General features: G+C 43.7%; 4 protein-coding genes across 20 annotated transcripts in view; 2 read left to right on the top strand and 2 right to left on the bottom strand.

Annotated features, from left to right (window-relative positions):
- Window positions 1–1,489: 1,489 nt before the first annotated feature.
- On the top strand, window positions 1,490–7,662 carry LOC108032726 (inositol-trisphosphate 3-kinase homolog). Its single transcript, XM_017106706.3, has 4 exons — window positions 1,490–2,149; window positions 5,787–5,927; window positions 6,224–6,333; window positions 6,526–7,662. Exons 1-4 carry the CDS (start codon window positions 1,880–1,882, stop codon window positions 7,343–7,345), a joined length of 1,341 nt encoding a protein of 446 aa, XP_016962195.1. The 5' UTR covers window positions 1,490–1,879; the 3' UTR covers window positions 7,346–7,662.
- A 373-nt stretch (window positions 7,663–8,035) lies between these two features.
- Window positions 8,036–9,063, top strand: LOC108032816 (alpha-ketoglutarate-dependent dioxygenase alkB homolog 4). Its single transcript, XM_017106830.2, has 2 exons — window positions 8,036–8,795; window positions 8,851–9,063. Exons 1-2 carry the CDS (start codon window positions 8,071–8,073, stop codon window positions 9,038–9,040), a joined length of 915 nt encoding a protein of 304 aa, XP_016962319.1. The 5' UTR covers window positions 8,036–8,070; the 3' UTR covers window positions 9,041–9,063.
- A 65-nt stretch (window positions 9,064–9,128) lies between these two features.
- LOC108032815 (zinc finger protein 521) lies at window positions 9,129–10,387 on the bottom strand. Its single transcript, XM_017106829.3, has 2 exons — window positions 10,072–10,387; window positions 9,129–10,018 (listed from the first exon to the last, which is right to left on the bottom strand). Exons 1-2 carry the CDS (start codon window positions 10,195–10,197, stop codon window positions 9,161–9,163), a joined length of 984 nt encoding a protein of 327 aa, XP_016962318.1. The 5' UTR covers window positions 10,198–10,387; the 3' UTR covers window positions 9,129–9,160.
- Window positions 10,388–10,610: 223 nt separating this feature from the next.
- The window catches only part of LOC108032501 (neuronal acetylcholine receptor subunit alpha-7), a 100,180-nt gene continuing 86,563 nt past the window's right edge, over window positions 10,611–24,227 (bottom strand). For 7 of the 17 annotated variants that reach the window (XM_050885665.1, XM_050885666.1, XM_050885667.1 and 4 more), the window contains 6 exons: window positions 23,951–24,037; window positions 19,980–20,066; window positions 15,714–15,823; window positions 15,428–15,642; window positions 15,173–15,346; window positions 10,611–14,441 (listed from right to left, as the gene is read on the bottom strand). In XM_050885665.1, coding sequence (XP_050741622.1) covers window positions 14,357–14,441; window positions 15,173–15,346; window positions 15,428–15,642; window positions 15,714–15,823; window positions 19,980–20,066; window positions 23,951–24,037 — 758 coding nt within the window. In that variant the 3' untranslated portion in view covers window positions 10,611–14,356. Of the gene's footprint in view, window positions 14,442–15,172; window positions 15,347–15,427; window positions 15,643–15,713; window positions 15,824–15,852; window positions 15,952–19,979; window positions 20,067–23,950; window positions 24,038–24,227 lie in introns of those variants that run through there. The other 10 variants (XM_017106326.3, XM_017106321.3, XM_017106323.3 and 7 more) reach the window with 6 other exon arrangements.

The raw sequence follows: 24,227 nt of genomic DNA, 5'->3' as shown, positions 1-24,227 counted from the left end.
ATTACAATGACGAGGCCTGCGACAACTGACTGCCACTGTCAGTCCACTGACGCAGTTGGAATGGGGGCAGCCGGCGGAGGACTCCAGGGGGAGAATGCAACTCGAACTCGGGGTTTGTATGTCACTCAAACTCAGACTGACGCACGCATCTAGATGGGATCGAGATTGGGATTGGGACTGGGAGTGGGCGATGGCAATGGGTTTTGGTACCAAGATCCATACGAAATATGCGCATATCATTCGTCCGATGGCCGTGAACTCGATGGGTCTGCAATATTTGGCGCAGATTTCGAAGAGAGTTTGCATAGGCCCTGATCCCGAAGCATTGCGCAGTTGGCGGGATTAGCATTGCAGATGGGTCCGGGAATTTCGCCAAGTTCAACCGCAAATCATCAGACAAAAAAGAAGTCGCGACGGTTCATTGCCTGGCCCCAAATGGCGCCATCTGCCTGCCCTCCAGTTCTTGCCGCGCTCTGCACTCCAAGATCACTCTTTTGCGCGTCGCCAAAACAAAGATCTGATGTTGTTTTTCTGGTCTAGGATTCTGCGAGTTCTCCCAGCTCTAATGTATTCGCTTTCAGTTGTTTTCCCTTTCTTTGCCATGTGAAATTCTGAGTAAACAATAGTTTTGCTCGTACTTCGCCGAGCCCTCCGGAATAAGTATGACGCCCGACGCATTCGAAATTCCTTGTTTACTATATATGGATTTATCTCAAAGTGGGTTTGGAAGAATCACGATGACATTTACATTCAGGGTTGGATTCGTTAGATTGGGTTTTTACCCCATTTTAGCAATTTATATAGAGATAGTCTGAAGGTTGGACTTTGCACAACGTCTTTTTGATCCTTGAGCTCTAACATTGTACCCATTAAAAAAAACCCTGCACAAAATAATACGTAATGTGGACAAATTACTCATTAAATTTTATAGTTCTGTGATGCCACAGCTTTAAATTTGACGTCAATAAGTTTTTAATAACATGAGTTGTTTTTACAAAGTATTTATTGTAAGTTACATTTATTTACTAAGTTAAATATAAATAAAAGTTATATAGTTCTTAAGGGAGATATCTGATGATCACTCATATTTCTTATAAATCTGAACATTATCGAACGAGGCCTATCTAGATCGTGATTATAGCGTTGTGATTATTTCGTTGTGGATTATACACACATAATATTTCCAAATATAATACCTCCTACTTTTCTTTATCGCTCCCAGCGGCTCATTCCTGAAATATCCAGAAGACTAGTTCCATAAACTCTGATTCCTCCAGAGGGTAGCCCCACCCTCTCTCGAGCGCTCCCCGGCGCTCTCGATGGCTTGCCCCCAGAGCGGATCCCCCACGAATCGCCACTCTCGGGGCACTCCAATCCCCCGAGAGAGCACTTCGTCGCAGAGCCGAGACCCGAACGAGACACGACTACTGCCGATACGATCCGGTGATCACAAAACTGGCTGCCATATGGCGAAACCAGTTAGTCGCCTCCCAGAGCAGCCAGCCAGACCACGTAACGCCCCGAATCTCGCCGGATCCGACGATTCGCCGCGATCGCCAGATATAGTGCCCATATATACAGAGCCCAGCGGGACCGAGTTGTAAAGATAAAAGTGCAAAAACAAAGCGCACTTAGATAAAGATAACGAAGTTCCCATGCCCAGGCGCAGTGCAAGTGAAGTGAAACGAGAACGCAGTTTCGACTAGGAAATACAAAAGTACTCAGCCAAACTGGCAGCCGACTATCGGAGTCAGAATGCAAATGTGCCGAGCATAAAATCGCCAAGCGTGAAAATCGACGAGTTCCCAAGCGATACCCAGAGTCGCAGAGACCCCAAGCAAGTGGGAAAAAATAAGTAAAAAGTGCGCCACCGATCCGAATGACTATGACTTCAACGGTGCTCCAGCGGCCGATCCAAGCCAAGGCAGAGAAGAAGGCCTCCAAGGGGGCCAGCTCCACGAGAAGTCGCCCCACGATGGCCTGGTCCAACGAGAAGCTGCGCTTCTCCTGCATCGACAACATCGGCCTGAAGCAGCTGTGGAAAATGATTGCCCTGGACACCAGTGCTCCCTCCAAGCAGCGCAGCGCCATGATGCTGGATGTGGAGCAGCAGCAGCAACAGCAGCAGCAATCGAACAATAACAACGAGGTAAGTGGCCGAAAGAAAAGAAAGCTTGTAAGCGCCAAGCAAACCCACCGGGGCGGTGACGTCAATGAGGATTGGGGCAACGCATCCACATCCGCGTAGAAAGCCAACTTGCAGAGAAAGTGACCAAAAAAAAGGCAAGCAAAATCAGACGGAAAGCACACAAAACCGAGCCATGGAGTGGGGTTTGTGTGGTAAACTCCGATTCCGGGCCCTGAATGACGTCTGTTTGTTGTTGATACGCTGTTGAAACAACTGTGGTGCACACCTCTAACCGCCCAACCGCCCAGTCACCCCCCTTACTATGCGAAACGCAAACAGAGTGTGGGAGATTGGCCTGGAATTCCAGTAATCCACGTAACGCCAATTTGCATACTACCGGGAGATCTGTGGGCCTCCGCTAATTAGGGCCCAACAACGGGAGACCCGTAAACGTAACTCAGCCGGACACGGCCGGTTATGATCACACATCTGACAGACAGCAGATTGAGATGTGGGCCTCCCAGAGGCGTCGCCTGTCCGCCAGTGGACAATCGAATCGATTCATTCGATTCCGTTCCATCAAAGACAATTGATTCGTTGACAAAGAGCAGAGGCAGAAGATGGAGCTCCCCTTCTCAGGCTGTTCTTATTTTTTTCGGTTAAAAAGAGTCTTGGGTTTAGTGACTCCCCGCTTTGTTTCTCTCAGTGTACCCGATCTCGACGAGCCGAGCACTCTTGATCATTTCAAGTGTCAAGTGCAGCGGCCCACACTCATGATGGCCTCAGTCGTCGCTATCGGTTAATTTCGGCCATTTTAACTTTTCGCCAGCTCAAGATCAAGGCTTCCGACAAGCGCGGAGGTTGTTAGAAGATCGCAGATCGGGTTTTCGGGTAGCCACTAATCTAGTTTCTGTTTTGGGCCACGGGTCTTCCCCCTTAATCGCCATCGCCATTAATTATGTCGCCAATATTCGTTGGCTGGAATTGGCGGTGAATGTCGAACTTTCGCAGAGTGATTCACTTGGAGTTTCGTGTAAGCGCGATGAGTGCACCGAAGGGAAAGACGCTAGTCGTTTGACGTATTTAGTGGGTCCAAGCGGATCCGGTTCTCCTCCGGCTGACCGTTACTCATGACCAGCGAGCCACCAGAACTGCGACTTAGATTGATGGTGCTGCGGCTCGAAAGATGGCTCAAGTTTTCCCACAGTTTCTGGCCCTGGGCCACGGATCTAACCCTCTGCTGATGGCCTGAGCATGGCGGTGTTATTTTTTTTTTAAGCCAACTGGTTTGTACCCCCATCACCCACCATGCCACCCTTCCAGGCGAGCCCCTCGCCCTCCGTCCGCTGGATTGACGTCAATGCAAATAAACTCCCCGGCGGATCGAGACTATCGATGTATCGATGAAACCCCCCCGGACAGTCCGGGCCAATGTCTTGGGTTCGGGTTCGGTTTCGGTTTTGGGTTCGGGATCTTCTTATAATGTCAGGGTTGTGTTCTAGAAAACCTGCGAAGGCTGCTGCACCTGAGTCACGCCCCCAGAACGGGGATCCTGGACAAACGGGTTTCGCTGGCACGTTGCAGGTTCAGGGCCAAGAGAGCATGTTTGTGGGCCCTGAGATGGAGGGTGCCCTCCGGGTGCTCAAGCACCCAGCACTCCGACAGTCGAAAAAATTTCGGCAGGTTGATTTTGTTTAATTAACAGCTCAGCCAAAGCGCCTTGACGTCACGCGCATAAATTGATTTTGACTCTTTTGTGTGCTTTAATTTTTTTTTATTTCTGTTTCTGTTTCTGTCGGTTAACACGTTCGTCCGGCGGCTATAGAAAATGCTAAGTAGTCATAAATAAACACTACTAAACTGTGAGCTTAGTTAAACGCCGGAATATTAAAAAAAATAATAAAAAAATAGCTAAAAATAAAAATAAACCCGGGGCTGAAAACGCGGCCGAAACGCACTCAGAACCCGAATCCGAACCCGAACCCAAACTTGATCTCGAATTTGAACCTTAATAAACGCGAGCCGAATCGCTCAAGCGAGAAATGCTGTAATTTTTTGCCCCATGTCAGAGTTAAAGTTAATTATTGTTTTGCCCACTTTGCGGTTTGGATTTCCACCTGTCACTAGTGATTTTCGCCGAGGTTTTCCCTCAGATGTTGGCACACACGAGTGCACCGGTGAGATAATTAAACATGTAATGGCACATAAAAATGAAGTAATATTTGCCAGAACTAGGCCCAGTCTTACCCACAGAATGACGCACTTCGACTAAGCCGAATTAGGGCCCATGTGCTAATTTCCCCCAGGTGTGGTGTACGTGCAAAAATGTGCGAATATTGGATCGAGTGTGGGAATGGGCTCGCTGGCTATCTGTAGTAAAGGCAGTTGTAAAACAAGTAGTCAATGAATAAAAGCCGCTGACGTCTATTTATTCGATCGTGGCTATAATTAAATCCCCGTTAGCTCCGCGGCTCCGTAACTTGTAACTCTCGATAGAGGTCAGTGCTGACGACACGCTCGTCGAGCCTCGAATATTGGTTAATGGAATTTGATAGGCGGCGGCGTGCTCCACCTCAACCGAATGTGACATCTTATTAGCGCCTAATTAATACATAACAGCGGGTTTTTGGTTTTCAATCAATATGGAAATGCGACCAGAGAAGGCCGAAGAGCTTGATGAGGCCTACTACCGTAAGGTTCTGTTAACCGAAATTTCACATTCAAAGCAATTATGCGGTCATAGGAATCGCGTGCGGCTATCACTATCTCACCCACTATCTCCAACCCATATCTGGGCGCTTTGGGGGGTAAGCCCGGGTATTTGCGCCCTAAAATCAAACATTTGCCAACCGCCAACAGCCGCAAAGTGATAAGACCAAGATCATACCATACCCCAGTTGATAAGGAGCGATGACCCTGGCAACGTGTGCTCACTGTGGCGATGCCGACCACCCCTTTTCCAACGCCCTCCCCCCCCGAAACACGTGACGAATTTGTGCCACATATGCAAATTTGCCCCTACTTACGTAGGCAGTGTTATTAACCCAAGATTGCGGCCGTTGGTAGGGAGATGTGCCATATGAAAAAAAGACGCAGCGTTATCTGGGCAGTTAAGATACGATAATAGTGGCCAGATAGTGGCAGGCGAGAGCAGAAGCTATATAAGAAGCGGGGCATAAACAAGTTCCGAGGCATTTACCTTAATTAGTCAATTAATCAGAGCGGCGGCGCGCCGAGCGGGGATCTGCTCGAAACGGATTTTATCGGTTTGGATTGGATCGCCTTCTAGGCTGACAGCTCGTTATTTGTTATGGCCCATGCTTATGGCTCAATTCGCATAGGCAGCACAAAAACAAACGCCAACTTTGCATACTAAGTGCCTCATTAGGGACACGGCAGTGCCGGGGATCGGTCGTAAACCACACACGACGACCCATCAGGCTGCTCCGTCTCTTTTTATATAAGCATAAACAAAAGGGGGGCCGCCCAGAACCCAGTGCATTTGGCTTGAATAGCTAATTAACGCCGTCGTGAGTCACAGTTGGTCATAGAATGCAATTGACAGTTTTTCAACAGCATTTAGGTGCTAATCTTTTTATTCGATTGTTTGTTAACCTGTTAACTAACCACAGGTCTTTCCAATTCTCTCTCGTTGCAGCGGATTCCCAATGAGAACTGCGACAACTTGGCCGACTATTTGAGTCTCCAAAGAGCGGCCCAGGCCCAGAGGAACCCCATCCCATCTCAGGCCCCCACGCCGGCCCCTGCCCAGATGTCCCTGCTGAAGTTCTTGGCCATTGTAAGTACCCGTTGTTTACTTTCCACCGGAGCGAGCCCAGAGCTTCCTGCTCCAAGCCTCGGACAATTCGAGATCCGTTGGCCTGGCGCGTTGCCTGCATAAATTTCACGTTTACGAGGCTCGGGGCGTGGCGCTCCGGCTGGCAAATAAAATTTGTTTGATTATTTATAATCGCAGCCGGGCGTTGGACAGCGAAAGAGCGCCCGTTAAACCCGTTCCCAGCCGCGATAAAGCGGCGATTTATCAATGAATTCGTACTCCTTCTGTACTAAGATCATGTTTTCTTTTGTTTCCAGAACGCCCTAGAGCTGAGTGCCCCAGCAACGCCGCATCTGCTCCAGCACCAGCAGACCCAGACGCAGGCGAAGCCCAAGGGCTGGATGCAGCTTTCCGGTCACCCAGAAAGGTAGGCATCTTAAGACATGGGGGTGAATGGTATACAAAATATATATTTATCGGCACTACAACGGAAATGTTCCGATTTCGCTTACGTTTTTATCTCTTAAACTGCTCTTTGTGTATTAAATATTTAAATATTGGGGACATTTAAAGTCGTTTTGTTCAGATTATTAACTGTAAACTTTTTCCCTTTTTGCAGCATTGTTCCCACGTCCACCGGAATAGTGCGGAAGAGGATCTCGGGCCTCGAGGACAGCGAGGTCCATGCCTACCGGCTGATCTGCCAGGAGCCACAGACCGCTCAGATAGTGCCCGCCTACTTTGGCATACAGGAGATGCAGGCGCAGCACTACATTGAGCTGCAGGATCTGCTGTCCGGCTTCCGGGACCCTTGTGTGATGGACATCAAGATGGGCAGCCGCACCTTCCTCGAATCTGAGGTCAGCAACGCCACTCTGCGACCAGATCTCTACCAGAAGATGATCGCCGTGGATGCGGGAGCTCCCACGCCGGCGGAGCACGAGGCACGGGCGATTACCAAGCTGCGCTACATGACTTTCCGAGAGTCGCTCTCCTCCTCGCAGTCCAAGGGCTTTCGCATCGAGGCGCTGCGCCTGCGCGGACGTCCGCCCGTCAAGGACCTGAAGACCTGCCGGACTAGCGAGCAGATTGGCCAGACCATCGAACAGTTCCTGGCCGCCCGGCGGTCCGTGCAGAAGGAGCTGCTGAAGCGACTGAAGCACATGCGCCTGGTCATCGAGCAGTCGTCCTTCTTTGCCCGCCACGAGATCGTTGGCTCCAGCATCTTTATCGTCTACGACGATGACCGCGTCGGCGTGTGGCTGATCGACTTCGCCAAGTGCCGGGAGCTGCCTCCCCAGATTAGGGTGGACCACCGCAGCCCCTGGACTCCGGGTAACCGGGAGGAGGGTCTGCTGCGCGGAATGGACGAGCTCATCCGCTCCTTCGAGGAGGTGTACGCCCGCTGTGGCTCCCATCGCGGCTGCCTTAAAATCTAATGGATAGATCGATTGCACCTGCAGCTGGATCTGCACCAAAAGACTGATCACCCAAGCTCCATTTGTAAAGAAAAAAAAAGGATTCATCGCATCGCCCGGACTGAGTTCCCCCTATATTATTACCTTGTTCCATATTGGAAAGACCCGGATTCAGCTCGGGGCACTGTTAGAAAGTGTAAGCCTAGCTGGAGAAGAAAATAACGATTAGTATTGATCACCAAGCAGCATTTGTTTGATTGAAACAGGTTTAAACTAAGTATTTGTGGAAAGCAATCTAAATCTGAACACAAGAAATAAAATATCTCAAGAAAATTTAACTTGGCCTGTGTCTTTATTGAAAAGCTGGGATATTTGTGCGAAAATAAGAAACCAGGTACGACTTTTTTGGGTAAATACTCAACCAAACCTATTAAAAATACATGAGTCGAAAAAGAAAATAATTAAATCAAACAGCAAAAATAGAACAAAATATGAATCGGTCTTTAAAAACATTAAAATAATTAGTTATTTGATAGTTATTTATAAAAGGTCATGAATCTTTTAATGGAATCTATTGTAATTATTCAAATTGTTAACAGCCCGCCAACTAGGCACTTAACAGCCAACTGTTACAATAAACAGCTGTTAGTTTTTGGTATTTTTTAATTGATCGAAACTAACCGATATACTAATTTATCGATGTTAGCCCATCTCTATTACTAACGTGTTTTGGTGCAATTTCCAGGATGAATACAATTCGTCCCTGTGGCTGCAAGGGCGTGCGCACCTGTTTGAGCTGCGAGCAGGACTTCCAGATAGCCAAGCCCTCGCTGCAGGAGCAGTTCCAGCAACTGGAACCCTGGTCGTACTGCGTGCACTGCGAACTTCTGCAGCCCGGTTGGGATACGACCAAGGTGCAAGCAGCCCACGGTGATCACAAGAAGGAGGAGGGCCTTTCTCTGCCGGGTATCCTGGTGCAGGAGACTTTCATCAGCGCGAAGGAGGGCTCCCAACTGATAGCCGACCTGGACGCACTGCCCTGGGACATCTCGCAGAGCGGACGACGCAAACAGAACTTTGGACCCAAGACGAACTTTAAAAAGCGCAAGCTCCAGGTGGGATCCTTTGCAGGATTCCCCCGAACCACGGAGTACGTGCAGCGACGCTTCGATGAGGTCCCTCTGCTTCGCAACTTCCAGAGCATCGAACAGTGCTCCCTGGAGTACGAGCCCAGCAAGGGAGCCAGTATAGATCCGCACGTGGACGACTGCTGGATCTGGGGCGAACGCGTGGTCACGGTCAATTGCCTGGGCGACTCCGTGCTCACCCTTACTCCCTACGAAGTCCAGCAACCGGGCAAATACAACCTGGACTTGGTGTCCCACTACGAGCAGGAGCTTATCGCGCCTCTTCTGAAAGAGGAGCAGCTAGCCAAATACGAGGGAAAGGTTCTACGCATTCCCATGCCCAAGTAAGTCAAAATATAGACTATTTTTTTGGTCTACTAACCAAATCTTTCTTTTTAGCCTCTCTCTGATTGTTTTGTATGGACCAGCGAGGTACCAGTTCGAGCATTCCGTGCTCCGCGAGGATGTACAGGAACGCCGTGTTTGCATAGCCTACAGGGAGTTCACCCCCATGTATATTAATGGAGAAGACAAGCAAAAGGGCGATCCTGTGACAGAAAAGGCACAGATGTTCTGGGAAATAAACTAGCCAATCGCTTACGAAAATATCAAGTGCGAGGACACTTTAAACAACCCACACGTCCCAGCTAGTTAAGGAACTAAACAAAATCAAGGGCTCGAGTATAATTAAGGAGGTAAATCCTGTTTATTATGTGCGTTGATTGCCCTGGTCCGCGGATGCTGGCTTGTAATCCAGCAGTGCCACCTGAGCGGGTAGCTGAACTCCGTGGATTTTCTTCAAATGCGCCCTTAGGTTGCTACTGGTGCTGAAGTTGTTGGAGCAAACAACACACTGGTGGCTCGAGTGCTTTTGGCGGATGTGCTCGTTGAGATCGCGCACCTTGGCAAAGGCGGTGGTGCAGTATTTGCAGACATGCGAGTTGCGCACATGTGTCTTCAGATACTGGGGTGAGGTGTAAGCCAGCGGGCAGTACTGACACTTGTAGATGGCCTGACTTCCACTGGGCTCCACGTCCAGCAGGCGATTGGCCTCGTTGTACTCGTCCAGGTTGTAATGCTTCAGTTCGACGGCCGCGTAGTCCACGGTGCGCATCTCGTAGGCAGGTGGCTCCAGTTGCTGCAGCCGTGAGTCGGACAGATCCAGACGTGGTTGGGTAGTGGTGGCGGGCAGGAACTCGGACACAATGAGGGAGTCCTGATTGGCCAGCTTCTGTGAGGGTTTTGGCACGGTGACCACTGTTCTCTCAGTTTTGCTTGTGTCTGTTAGATGGTCAGTTTCCAGTACTATAATATCCAGTGGTATAAACTCCTCCAATTCCTCTCTTACTCCTCCAGCCATCCCAACCATTTCAGGCTTCTGCTGATCCCTGACATCATCTACAACCTCCACATCCTGGCACATCTCCACTTCTGCTTCGTTGTAAAGCTGAAGTAGCTGCTGATTGGCGAACTTGAGCCTCCGGAAGAAGGCGTAGTGCTGCTGGCACTCCTCCAGACATGCATTGCAGATCATGGGCAGCTCCTCAGTTAGATTAAGAGCTACATTCTGGAGGAGATACTGTGTTATGCTTGGCTTTAAATCGTCTTCTAAGATCTTACCCAGCCGAACATGGCCTGTATAAGCTCAAGGACTGTGTGGCCCGAACTGCCGCTGCTCCTGTGCTCCCTGATGTCCACCGCAGCGCTGTCCACAAAGCATATCCTGCACAACTTCCGCAGGTCCATTGGAATTTCAACGACAGCAAGTCGTTCTAAACAAAATCTTGAAAGTCTATGGACTCTATTTATATCTAGTGTGTTCCTCTAAATGTTTAGCAGGTATTCTGTTAGTTTTACAACTTAAATCGCTGGCACTTAGTTACAAAAGTAATTATTTTGTATAATAATCAAAATAAACAAAACAAAAACAAGAAAGTTATCGATAGCATTTGTTTGAAAACATCGAATTCTAGTCTGCAGTATATTTTGGTATTTATGGATAGCATTTGTAACGGTCGGCTTGCGGTCCCACTAATTTTTAAATTTTGCTGTTATCACCAAACCAATAATAATTATATTTTATATAAACCAAAGCTGGCACTAGATAAAAAGTTTGTATAAAAAAACAATTAAGCCAAAAGAAAAACAGCCCATTGTTTTATTCTCTTTTCAAAATAAATTTTTATTCAGTTTTTGTGTTTTTGTTGCAATTATGTCTCTCGATTTTTAATATTAATTTGTTTATTATTTAAATCATTTAATTCCTTTGTTTTTCGCTTACAATTAATTATTATCGTCAATGTGACGAACGTTATTTGTCTGCCAATAATACTTATCGACAACAGACTTCTTGCTAATTTTTTGTTTTCTTTCTGCTTTAGCCATTTGTTTTTACATGCATAATTTTTGGGAAGATTTTATGGTTTTTTGTTTTGCGTTCGGCAATCGACAGAAATTCAGTAACGGTTTAATAATTATGCAAATAGCTATTTAAATTGATGGTAGTTAGACTGGGGACACAGGCGGAGGTCTGGATTTGGATTTGGACTCGGGTTGGCTCGTGGGCTTCTGCTCGGGTGAGTTTAGTGCTAAACATTTGCAGTTTACAGACTAAGTTTTTCTTGCCGTTTAGTTAAATGCTAATTTTAAATATATTTGCCTTGTTTAAAAAAGTGTCTCGAATCGGTTTTTAATGCGCTATTTATTGTTGAACTCTGTTTAACTGCCCGGCGGGGGGTGAACATGCGGAGTGCAATTGAAACGAAAATCGAACCCTTCGGTTTGCTTTTCGGATTTCTTTATTTTTTGTAATACAATACGAACAATTCGAATGCTTCATGTCTGACTGAGTGTGTGTGGGCGTGTACCAACCGTTTTGTAATTAGCTTTTTGCATTTCGCGATTGCGTGTAACTCTGATCAGAGGAAATTAGTTATTACTTGCAAAGTAGGTAAGTAAGTAGTAGAGTTTTCAAATGAAAAAACACGTTTCTTTGCTACAAGTTTGGTTTTCGCGGTAATTTCATTTTCATTTTTAAATTCGTTTATCGTTTTAGTTTTTCTTGCCACCTCCCGCTATCTCGTTACATCGTTATCTCGGGTAATCGCGTAGGTTGCCCTCTCCTAATGTAGGACGCTTAGTTTATGGCTCCTTCTGCGGGTCACCTCTCATTTTATAATTGCCTAGTTAACGCTAGTTTATTATTACTTGTATTATACATAATCTCGTACATGTAGAGTTCAATCTTTTAAAGAGTGTAGAAAATGGTTTGCTTTTTAAAACAGCTTCTTTTTATCAAAAAGACATCCATACACATATACATAGTTCTAATTATGCGCCTAGCTGCTCAAAGATTAGCACTAAATTAATTATACAAAAAAATTAAATTTAAAATGCACACACCCTCCTCGACTGTGTCTCTCCGTACTATAAGCATTCCGATTCTGATGCGGATTTTCTTCACACTGATACCTGAACTCAAGATCTCAATTTCGATTTGAAACGGATTTTGAACTGGAATATTCGCCATCGAATTTGACTAACGTTCGAAAAACAACAACCTCATGGGGACAGAGCAGTTTTCGGTAGGATTATGCATCGCTCTGGGCGTAAGTAAAAGTCGTCTCATATCAAATATCATATCGAATCTAAATTTAAATGTAAATGCAAATAAAACATACAAAGTGAGTGTATACACGTATAACGCTCAGATCTGATCTGCAGTTCCTTCAGTTGATTCAGCACTCGATTGGGTTCCTTCCGACATTCTGACAGCGGGTGTAGCTATAGGGCCGATCTTATTTGCGTTAAGTAAACTTTTCGTCTGGCTATCAAAAGTAGCTGGTTGTTCGTCGTCACACAATTCTGTTAGAAATTCTCTTTTTTGCAGGACAACGTAATAGAATCGGGGCTGGGTTACACGACAAATGGGGAGAGAGGAGTGCGATCAACTCGGCAGTGTTGCTATACTTCATCGTCCTTCGATCATTATAGTTTCTTCTCTTTCAACAAGGAGGTAGGTTTTTCATTGATTTTGGTTTTTTGGTTTGTGTAGAAAACATTCACGTTTAAAGGTTTCTTAGGTGGGTTCCGGAAAGAGTGTTCGAGTTGAGTTCGTCGTTTTTGGGGGCTATACCGTAAATATCACTGTTTTGCTTTGTGTAAGGGGAGAGCAGAGTAAAGTAGAAAAAATTCGAAGCTCGTTTCTAGGAATACACGGGGATGTACACAGATATAGACAGGGGGAAATTATCCGAAAACTATGCGAAATTTCCAACAAAATTGTGATATTTTTTTCATGTGATTTCGATTTCGATTTCGAGTGGCATTGAGTTGGGTTGGTTGGTTGGCTTAGTAGGGTTATGTTCTGCGCCGCCTTGCTTCTACTTTCTCCTTTCTGCTTAGTGTCTTTAGTTTTGCTCGTTTCCGTATCGATTTATTAAAAATATATCCATATATATGTGTATGTATATATGCGGTGATATATGTGTCATAAAATATATATACACCTGTTCTTCTTGTATTGCTAGTTCGGTTTTGGTTTCTCTGGTTTTCGATTTCCGTTTATTATTACTTTGACTAATTAATTGGTGACTATAACTCGGTTGTCTCGCCCTCGGGTCGTTTGTCTTTATGCTTACTCAATTCGCTACAATGTTTCAACAATAAATTTTCTAAAAACATGATGTTCAACGAACATACTCCCCCACTCAATGTGTTCGTGAATGCGTCTTTTAAAAATTAATTCAATTCACTATGAGTATATGTGTGTATATATAGACCTTTGTTAATATCCATTATTATGTGTCAGTTTGTTACCATTTACAATCTATCTTGCAAACAACTCTTTCAAAGCGTTCCAAAAAATAAAATCGCATAAAGTTTTTAGTGAGCTTTAAGTGGAAATTGGATTCGACTGAAAGTGGGTCTTCGATAAAGTTTCTTCACTGGGATCATATTTTGCTTGCAAACTGGAATGAAGGAAATCAAACAAAATATTGTTGGTCCACGTGATCCCAAAATGAAAACGGAAAGGGAAAATATTGGAGCTTGGAAACGTAGACAACAAAGGGTCATCAGACCGTAACGTATACCCCCTAACCTTCTGTCCTTCGCCTGTCCTCGTCCTTTCCTACGAATAAGTGGTTTCTTTCCCTTGTTTTTGCATTTGTCAATTAAGTGCTTCAGTGTCGGTGTGTCTCCGTACGTGAGTGTGTTGCCATTTTAAATACATATCTAATGTCTCATAGGAACAATCTCTTATATATATATATCATATATCTTAGGTGTACGTGTGTGTGTGTGTGTGTGTGTGTGTGTCTGTCGTCTGTTCATCTTACATAAATTATAACAACTCAGCATATTAATTAACTTATAACTCTGTTATTGTACATACAATTACCTACATGCATGTGATGGTTCTGTCTCTGTGTCAGTGGGCCTACACATATGTAACCCTTGTGTGTCCTGTCCCGCGATGTTCCTTTGTTTTTCGTCCTGCCCGCCATTTTCCTTTGCCTATTCCTATGCAAATTTATGTTTCCCTTCCTTTTGTTCGCTTAATGTTTATAATTTTGTGTGTGAGTGTGGGTTTAGCTTACTTAACACTTTTTTCGGTTCTTGTACGGCAGTAATTTTTGCTTTTTTGTTTGGTTTGTCCATAAAATATTTTTTAGTACATGATTTTGTCTTGTTTCTGTTTTTTTTCTTGCGACATCTTTGTTTTTACTTAAAAATGTAATTAACAATTTTTTATTTGTATTATTTTTTTGTGGTTTCTTTTTTTTTTTTGCTTTGTTTCGAAGCAGCTTCGCTAGTTTTTGGTTTTTCAAAAAGAACTTAACTAGGCATCTCCCCTGTGCCGACGTTTCCGTATCCGTAGCTTAAGTGTCTAGTTCGAGCGTCCTTATTGCACGATTATGTGCGGGGCCGAGAGCAGCACAGTAACCGTGGCGATAATCGTGAAGAGCGTGAAAACAATTAAACAAAATCTGTGGAGTAGAAGAGCAGGCGGGGCGTTAGCAAACAATCAGCAGGGCCTCCAAACAAAATGGCGTCCGACCGGTAGTCGGCCATCTTTCAATATTTGCGCCACGTGTATGGGTGACCGGCGTGTGTGTGTGAGTGCGTGCGTGAGCGTCTGCCAGTGTGTGCGTTCACTCCGCCGGAAGTCGTGTGGCCTAATTGTTTGATTTGCCAGGCAGGCGGCCGTCGAAAGCTGCCGGCTCTGGTTCAATAGGTTCACACCCAATCGCGAGTACACATCTTGAAGTTCATAATCATGTGGGCAAATGCGGATTCTTAATGAAATGGCGCCTGGGAATTAGCTGAAGCCCAAACAAACTACTTCTGCTTAGAAAACCATTCTTCCTTTCGAAATTATGGAACATTTTTAGCTAATATCACTTGGTTTTATTTAAATGGTTACTACCTATCATTAAAAAATTAGATTTGTGGGATAACGCTTAAATACAGAGAAATCCAATACAAAAGAAGCCAAGATCATATGATCTGAATATAAAAATGTGTATTCTCACTTATTTGAGAAGAAACGTTTTTGAAATCAATACGAATGTGCTATTGGTTTTCCTATAAAAGCGATTTAAAAAACGAACTAATTTTGAGATTTTTCTGAAAATATTTAAAATTCCATCAAAAGCAATTTTGATATTTTTAATTGTATCTAAATTAGACCAGTTTGACAAGTTTGCTTTCACTTTACCTATCCACAACCATTGCCGCGAACTTCCAATCGCCAATCAATTCCGCTTCGTCGTCAGCTTTGCGCATGCGCGCCGTAATAAATTGCAATTCTTTGAGAATTAGGTGAAGATCTTTGTGATTGCAGCCAATGGCCGTGTGATGCTCCTCCACCGTTGTTGGCCGACCAAAGCTACTGCAGGGGGGTGCATATGCAAAAAGGATTATTAGGAAAATGAAATCTAAAATGTAATATTTAGAAAATTTATAAACTTACGCTGACGAACCGATGGCGGTCTGCGAGCCCGATATTGTGTGCCGAAAGTCGTCGTCAATGTCGAGGACATTGGCCAACAGGGACTTGGAGGAGCGCTCCTTCAGCTCCAGCTCCTTCATGCGATTGCTTAATAGTATTGTTTTGCGTGTGATCTTGCGGCCGGGTCGACCCATCCGCAAGATCCAGGGCAGCCATTGTAGGAAAACGGATTTGATCTGAGAACGGGAAGGGAGGAACCAAAAATCAAGCTGGGAACCTCGGGGGTGCTATGACACGATTGACTCACCCACGGTGGCATCTCGTGGATGTCCGCTGTGCGATGGTGATAGTTGAGCACCACTACTGTGAGCACCACCGACGATGCGACCATGAACATGATGCAGTTGAAGTAGGTGCCTGTATAGGGATGGTGCGGGTTTTTCGGGATTGCGAATTGCGTGTTGCGGTTTGTGGGGGTGAACAGAGAGCAGAGAAAAATCCTATATTAGAGTGGTGCTCCGGGGGCTCTTCAAATCATCGAAACACTAAGAACATAAGCTCGAAATTATAATTTACAAAATAGTACAACATTACTTTAGTTTAGCTTCATTTCATGAAAGACTTTTGTTAGATTTACGATTAGAGAAAGTAGCGTGATCAAATTACTGTGTTGTTACAATGCTGTGACTATGTTACTTTGCTCTACGTTACTTTACTTTGCGGATGCTACTAAGTAATTTCTATTGAAAGCCACTACGGTTGATGTTATTCGGCACTTTTAGGTTTCATTCTTCATCATGCAGTTTAGTGTAAACTGTTTTGACTGGGGATCATGCGTGGGTTTTGCTTTGGCAACTGAAGCCGAAGATTGAGCAAAGGACAGACAAATCATATGGCACTTTGGAGTTCTTGAATTAAAAATATATGGAATTTGGTGTTTAAAATATAACAATTGCTATAACAATTTTTATTTAGATGTTATTCCATTCAAGAAATAGGTTTCAGTATTTATAATAATATTAATATTATAATTTAGAATTTTAGTGTAGGATTTTTTTCAAAACTATTTTATTCAAATTTGGAAAATGTTTGATAACATTTGGCATGGACAATTAATTAATAAATTCTCAACACCTTTTTTCGAAGTTGATCTGTTCTTTGCTCCTTCTACTCTAGTAAAATACGATTAGCAAGCAATTTTGGTGTGGGCTGGGTTCATCGGTTTCTGTGTCTGGGTTAGTAACTTTAACTTGTTCTAGAGAATGCTGGGAATCGATATTTTAATTGCTTTGGCGAACGGATTATGTGTGGCAATTGATTTAACGTTTCTGCAGTTTACTGTATGCTCTCTGAATATTTAATAGCGATTTAATAGTCGGTTTAATTAGTTCATTGTTTTGAGCAGGCTTTTGATACTTGGGTATGAGGAACAAGGCCTATTGGCTAATGCGATTACCTATAGCTTAGAATTATATATGTACATAGCACTTCCGGTTTGCGGGTGGGTGGATAGGCAAGGCCGAGCCACCCTCGAATGCGAAACCGGAAACAGAATCGGGACGGAATCAAGTGTGGTTATCGTGTTAGTTGGAGCTTGTCTCAGAGTCAAAAAGGTTCAGCCAAAAGTCTAAAGAAGCGGAGGTTGTTCGGTTGGGTTCGGGTTAGTTTTTGGGGTTTGGGGTTGGGTTCCAAAAATACTCTTGGTTCATCAACGGCTTCTCGTGTTTATCCAGTTGGATTTGGATCATGCTCTCCATCGCATAACATTCTTTTACCTACTTTAGTCGGTCTAGTTTTGGTTTTTACAAGATTCACTTTGATTTTTAGCGCAAACTTTCGTTATCTCTAAGGAGTACTTTGTACAATCGTTTTGGTTTTGATATTCAGTTTTTTGATTTATCAGCTAAAAGAGAGAAAAGTTTTGGTTGTTTTTAAAGCTCTAGAATTTAAATTTAGTTTGGTTGGATGTTGATTGTTTTAAAATTTTTGTTTCGAAACGATAAACTCAAAGTCAGAAACGAGTCAATTGAAAGTTCGAATACCTAAGAGCGGTACCGCCTCGCTGGTTTTCGTAATGACATTGCCGACCAGCAGGGAGAAAACTGTTTGCGACAGTAGTATAGTGACACCTGTAAGATATTTGGTCAAATTTGGTCAGATCTCGTGTGCATGTGGATCGGGAAGAGTCTCGTAATCGCTGGAGTCCTTGTCGTCCTGGAGTTTGTCTAAGGTTTCTAGTTGTTGTTGGGAGATCAGGATTGGGATTCAGAGAAGAGCTCGCAATCAAGGTTGATCGCTGCTGGTCTCTGGTAAAGCTTCGGGGTTAGACTAAATGATATTTTTTGGCTGAACCTTCTCGCAGAGAACACAACCCAACTTAGCACTAGGCACAAAGGACCGCCCGGTCTTCAAGCATGATTTGATTTATTCGTTGTTTGATTGTTGGTGGGGAGAGTGCATTCCAAGTGGACAGTTGTTATATCTGTATCTGTAAGCAAACGAATCCGCGACCCATTTCAACAAGCAAACAAAATAAGCGGATCTCAGCGAAATGATATTTTTGCAATACCAGATGTGATATGTTCAATCGAGCGATCAGTATTTATACAAAACATTATTCAATAGGAATTTGCATGTTTTCGTTCACAGTTTGAGTTCTCAAAGAGGTTCGCGAGCAAAAAATATCATTCCGAGAAATGGGTCAAACAGCATATCGAAGGTGAGTTCGCATAGAGGGGGAGATACGTAGGTGATCGGGATTGGGGGTGGTTGGGGTGGCACAGACAATAGCTAAGAAAGTTAAGTTAAAGTGGTGTGTGTGGGTGGCTTCTTGTGGCTGGTGGTTCGTGGGTGGTGGGTGGAGGGCAGTTGGTGGCTGGGTGGTCGTGGTCATGACTGAGCGTTTCCTGTGTGATGGGTGAGCGAGCGATAACGATAACGATAACGAGAACGAGCTTCAAGATGGTGACAGTACTCATGGGCAAACCGAGGGTGAAAAATATATCTTCTTATTTGGTGGCGGTGATGGTGGAGCAATGCAAAATTCGATTATCTATTCATGGGCGAGTGAGGTGGGTGGTGTGATAGTGATAGTGAGAGTGAGAGAACCAAATCAAACACAAATCAAAGCTGTTAGCAAAAAAGTCAAATCATACGATACAAGACAAAAAACTTCTTTCTTTCTTTTCTTTAATTGATTTCTTTCTTTATTTTTTTTTATTTTCTTCGGTTGAGTGTCTGTGACGACGACATCATTAGCATATTTGTATGCGCCTTCGTTTTCTTTTCACAAGTATTATCCCAAACTCACTTGCATTGAAATCTGTCTCATAAGTATCTTTTGTAATTACATATGGGTTGAAATTGAGGGAGTGGCGGTTTGTACGAAGCGAAAAGAGTACAAGCAATGTGTACTGCAATACATAACAGTTAATATATAGTTTGGATATATGGTATACATAATCGTATATATTATTATTGCACAAGTTGAATAATTACAGAAGGAACTGGCCACGGCGACGCTTCGATGCATTAGATAGAGTTTAAAGTTTAAATTTAGGAGAGCATTTTTCGAATAGGTTTTTGAATATAGTCTAGCTCCAAAATCTAGTGCATCATTAACGCATCGCCGGCTTAGTTCAGGGAATTGAGTATATATATATTGAAGGGAATTCGATCGAACATTGGTGCGGCGTCGTTGGCTCGCCAACGAGGCTGTGAGGAGAAATTGAAGAGAAAGTGGAAACGGAAGTGGAGGAAGTATAGATCGAAAGTACATATAGATAACGATAGCATTTAAAAGACTGCCTAACTGTGTTCTTTGCTGGCTACCTGGGGACTTGTTGTTAAGCTAAACTGACTTGAATAAGAAGCGAACCAAAAAGATTGTTGATTGTTCAAATGAATACATAGTAGGATATAGGCATAGTGATAGAGAGAGAGAGAGAGATACAGAGGCAACAGAAGATAGTATGATCAACTAAGAAACTGCTTCGATATATATTGATATATATTTGTATTTGATATTATAACTTCAAGTTCAGAACGATTCAGAAGATAGGGTGGGACAGAGAGAACGAGTTGGAATTAGAATTGATTTGGTTTAGTTTGGTTTGGTTTAGTTAAGTTAGTAAGTACTTAGCAAAGTCGTTGTAATTAGTAAACATAGTACGACGTACACAAATAACATTTAACAACGTTTGTCACTTTAGAGTTGAATATTGTTTGACTTGGTTGGTTAGACTAATACTTTATTTAAGTTTAAGTTCGGTTTGGTTTCTTTTTGGCTTTGGTTTGTTTGGGGATTATATATGCGAACAATTTAGCAATGTGTGTGAGTAATATAATCGTAATAGATATGTATATATATAGGTAACAACAATAACAATAATATTCATGAATATATATATGTAGTTGCATATATATGTATATATGCGGCGATATATACACATATATTCTTAGGCGTGTACGTGTAAATCATATTAAGTACTTTGTTAATTATTCTTTGGTTTTGTTTTGACAAATTTGAATATATATTTGCATTTGGTAAGTATGTTTTAAATGCAATCGCTACCTAACAAGGGGATTGCATCAGATACTTGGGGCAATGTCTCAGCTACAAGGTTGAGAAACACTGTGAGCGATAGAAGAATTGTAACTCCTGAAACAAAAGAATTTCGTTTTCGTTTTGAAAAATACAATAACAACCACACAAAATCAAATGACACAATCAAAATGGAACTCAAAAAGCGTACGTTTATGTATGTTCAAGTGTCTCTGTATCCTGGGTGGCGTGTGTGTTCGTGTTTCTGTGTTCTGGTAGACATATCGGGGACTTCGGGAGGTATGTGGGTTCAGTAGTTGGGCAGTATAGGTTCTGTATCTTTGTATCTGTTCGAGGTTTGGCTATCCACAGCGCCTTTCGCGCCGAACGTATCGGAGATAGAAGATGGGTTCTTTTTTGTTTTTCTTTTTTGGCTATTTAGAATTAGCATTTATCGGTTTCGTTGATCTTGATCTCTGAATGAAGTGTGCTTGAGTGTGGATGAGTATATGCCTGAGTATGCTGCGAACTCAAAAATCGAATCGGGTCCAACAGAAGTAGGGTCCTGGACGGGGGACTGGGGTTGGCCAAGGGTATGCACAAGTATATAAAAAACCGGGATGCTCTTTCAAAGTTCACCCCCAATGAGATGGTCTAAGGTGAAAAATCTCCGAAGGTATTCCCTCAGAATGGGCACAAAATGTTTACAACATCTTTGAGTATTAATTTTTGTACAGAAAAACATTTCAACTTTGCAAGAGCTTAGTGGTTTGAGGGCCGTGATGGCCCCTCCCTCCAACTTTGACCCATTAGTAAGGAAAAGGAGGGACAGGAAAAACTTTGAAAGTAGCGCAAGTTTTCTTGGTCTCGGAATATTTGTAAATTGAACTCGAAGTCGACTGAAGACGCCCCCTCGACTCGCCCCCTTTTACACTTGCGCTACGTGTTGCCAATTTGCCACGCCCACATCCGCGCCCCATTTAATTTGCTACGTGCCACGAAGATAGGGACGAAGACCGCGGCTAAATGGGCATTAAGCTGGGAATTTTGCACATGGCATGCAAATGATTTGTCAAGTCTTGGCCTCGACAGCGGCTTTTGGAGGTTGGAAAGGCGGTATTACGGAAGATAATGGATTTCGGTAGCGGAACGGGTTAATATATATAGATACATGACATAATATGAACGCATGATGGGCTCGACATCATGAACGATACGATATTATGTGGAGTTGCAACTCTACCATCTGATCAAATGGATCTGCATAAATGCAAGTTCAAATGTTGCTTCGATTTTGGTTTCGTTTAGGGTTTATCGTTTAGGTGGCGATTCGTTTAGCGCTACGGTTCTATATGGTTCGAGGGTTCGGTTTAGATGCCAGGAGTTTACGGGTTGCAAATGACTGGTTTTTGCGTTTTAAATATATAGATACATTTCCGGGTTGTTGAGCAGGAGGAGCTAGATTAGTTCGGTGTTGTTAGTGGCTGGGTTGTTGGTTGGGTTCGGTTGTTGGTGTGGGAATTCGATTCGTTTCTTGCGAGCAAGTGGGTGCAAGTTCAAATGGTTCTTGCCGGAGCAAGAGGAGAGAGATATAGTAGCTATATGGATATTGGCAAACTGGTTTATATACTGAAATAGCGAGAGCGAAAGAGGTCTAAGACAGAGTGTTGAGAAGGTGTAAAGCATGGGATTGCTTTAGGATCTATATAGCCTCTTTTTTTATATTTTTGGAGTGGCATGCGCTCGTGTGGCGGCGTTCGACAAAAGTTCTGGTTGTTCTTTTCGTGGGTGGTTCGGTGGTGGTGTTGTTCTTGTTGGGGACCAGTGGTTCTTTCGGTGGCTTGGTGTACTTACGTCTGTTCGGCGTGTTGTCTATTTACAGTGTTCGGTATTGTGGGTGATCGGTGTCGAAATATAGGTATATATATAGTCATATGGTTAAAATAGATGCTTAGTGTCGAGGACAGCGCCGGGGGCTGACCCAAAGGCTCTTTGTACAGCTCTAGCGATACAAACTGATTGGTTTAGCTATACCTACCGCGAGGCCTCTACGGCAACAGGATTCGTGTGCTCAGGGGGGTACGGAGGAGTATGACGAGCCCGGGCCTAGCTAGCTATTCCTCCCTATCGAGCCAAGTATCAAAACTCCTCTCCAGCCGTCATACAAACCTCTACGAGAGTCGTTCTATTCACTAACTCATGAAAGGCTTACAAAATCGGGGACTCTACGTGGTGGCACTCCAAGGTCTATTGCAACTGACATTCGATTTGGCCACCGAGGAAGGGGGCAGAAGGCCGCTGGGATTTCCAAGGACTGACGGCCACAGTGCGGGTCGTGAGTGTAAGTGCACTCCGCACGCTTCCTTGGCCCTCTGAATCACTGACCTCAACTGCGGCTGCCTGCCCTCGAGTCCAATCACACTACAATCCTTCCACCACTTTCACTCTTGTTCTATTTATGGTTCGTTGATGTTTTTGTCTGACTGGACCAGGGAAATGCCACCAAGCCGAAAAAAATGAAAAACTGGTTAACTCAGCTGTTGGGCTGCTGGGCTTTTTGTAAGTTAGTTAGTTGGTTTTTGTTTCTTGTTTGCTGTTTCTTTTTAGCTTTGGTTTTGCTCCTATTCCATCTGCTTCTTTACTTTTGGTAGCGAAAAAAGGTGGTTTGTTGGATTTTTTATAGTTTCTCTCTTTAGATATTTGTGTATATATACAGTTGTGGCTAGTTTTAAAATACATTTTCTTTAATTGCATTTCTGTCTACGTTTTTGATGCGGTTTTTGAAATGCTGCTATGCTTTCAGAGTCGGAATGATTAGGCGGAGGGAGGGAGTGTGTGGGAGGAGGACTCGTCCTAGTGTGATTATGAGGCGAGGGCACACTGAGGACAAGCTTATTTACAGGATGATCGGGGTTACTCGGTTGGGGTTAACATATTTGCAACACTGGTGGGGGTGGCAGGCTAAGAACTGAAGAGACCAACGAAACGATACGATCGAAACAAGGGGATCAGCTAGAGGCACACGTAGATAAGCAAACGAATCCAACAAACAATCGAACAAACGAAGCAACAACCAAACGACGAAAATAACTCAGGAACCAATTATATAGGACTGCTTAATTTCTTTTCTTTTTTCTGGGCAAACACAGCAAAATCGAAACGAAAAACTCTCTTAATTGTATTTGTACTTGTAGCTGTGGCAGTAATTGTGATTGTGGCTGTGATTGGACTGGTGACGTGTGTGTTTGTCGTGTGGTCAAATACCAATTATGTCGAAGCTATCGGGGACCCCGAGGTAACCAGATGGTACTGAGTAGTTAGTAAAGATTATTAGCAAAGACTGGCAAGACCATGAACTAAGGCTAGAGAGAAAAGCAAGAGAAAAGTAAGGAAAAGAGAGGCAGAGTCCTCGGGCTCGAGTTGAGTACTTTACATGGTACTTGGAAAGGAGTTCTGAGATGTGGTTCAGTGTTGGCAGTGGTGTGTTCGGGGTTAACATATAGTACGTGTGGCTAGTCTATCCGACATCCAGTTGTTCGGTGGCTGAACACGAAGTGAGGGTCCAGAGAGTACAGAGAGTTTATAGATAGATCTATGGCAAACATTCGGAGAGTTAGGAGTTATTGATCATTCCTCATTCGTGTGGAGGTGTCCGGAGTGGCTCCGGTGTGTGGGTTTCCGGGTTTGGGTTTTGGTTTTGGATTGTGAGGCAGAAGACGGTTACAGAAGTGTTGAGAGCTAAGTTAATTGGTATTTCGTATTCGTATCTGATCGGTTTCTTTTGTTAGTATTCGTGGCTTGGTATTGGTTTTAATTTTTTGTTTTTTGTATTTTTTTTTTCGTTTCTCAGTTCATTGCACTACTGTAGCAAAACTAATGATTAACTAAAAACAGCATGAGCACAGCACGACTTTCTGTTCGCCACAGTTAGCAGTGGTCGATAGCTCGACCGATCGGTCCGTACTTTAAGCTACATCGGTTTAATTAGCGTGTGTGTGTACCTATAAGGGGAACAGCGTCCGACGTTGTCGGCATGGACTCGGCGACAAGGTTTAGAAATACTGTTAATGATAGTAGTATAGTTACGCCTGCAACAAGAGATACAATAAATATAAAACGCAATTTAAATCAAAGTCGAACGCAAAACACATCGGAAAACTGAAAGACCAAGTTTACATAATAAGATTTATCATTAGTATTTATCACAAACTTAGGACATCTTTAGCACACTTTACTCATCAGCTTTGGGTTTTTATTTGACTCCTTTATTGGGATGGG

This window comes from Drosophila biarmipes, chromosome 2L (genome assembly GCF_025231255.1).
Source record: "Drosophila biarmipes strain raj3 chromosome 2L, RU_DBia_V1.1, whole genome shotgun sequence".
Taxonomy (NCBI): Eukaryota; Metazoa; Arthropoda; class Insecta; order Diptera; family Drosophilidae; genus Drosophila; species Drosophila biarmipes.
Note: the sequence above shows the minus strand (reverse complement) of the source record. Positions and strands in the feature narration are given on the sequence as shown.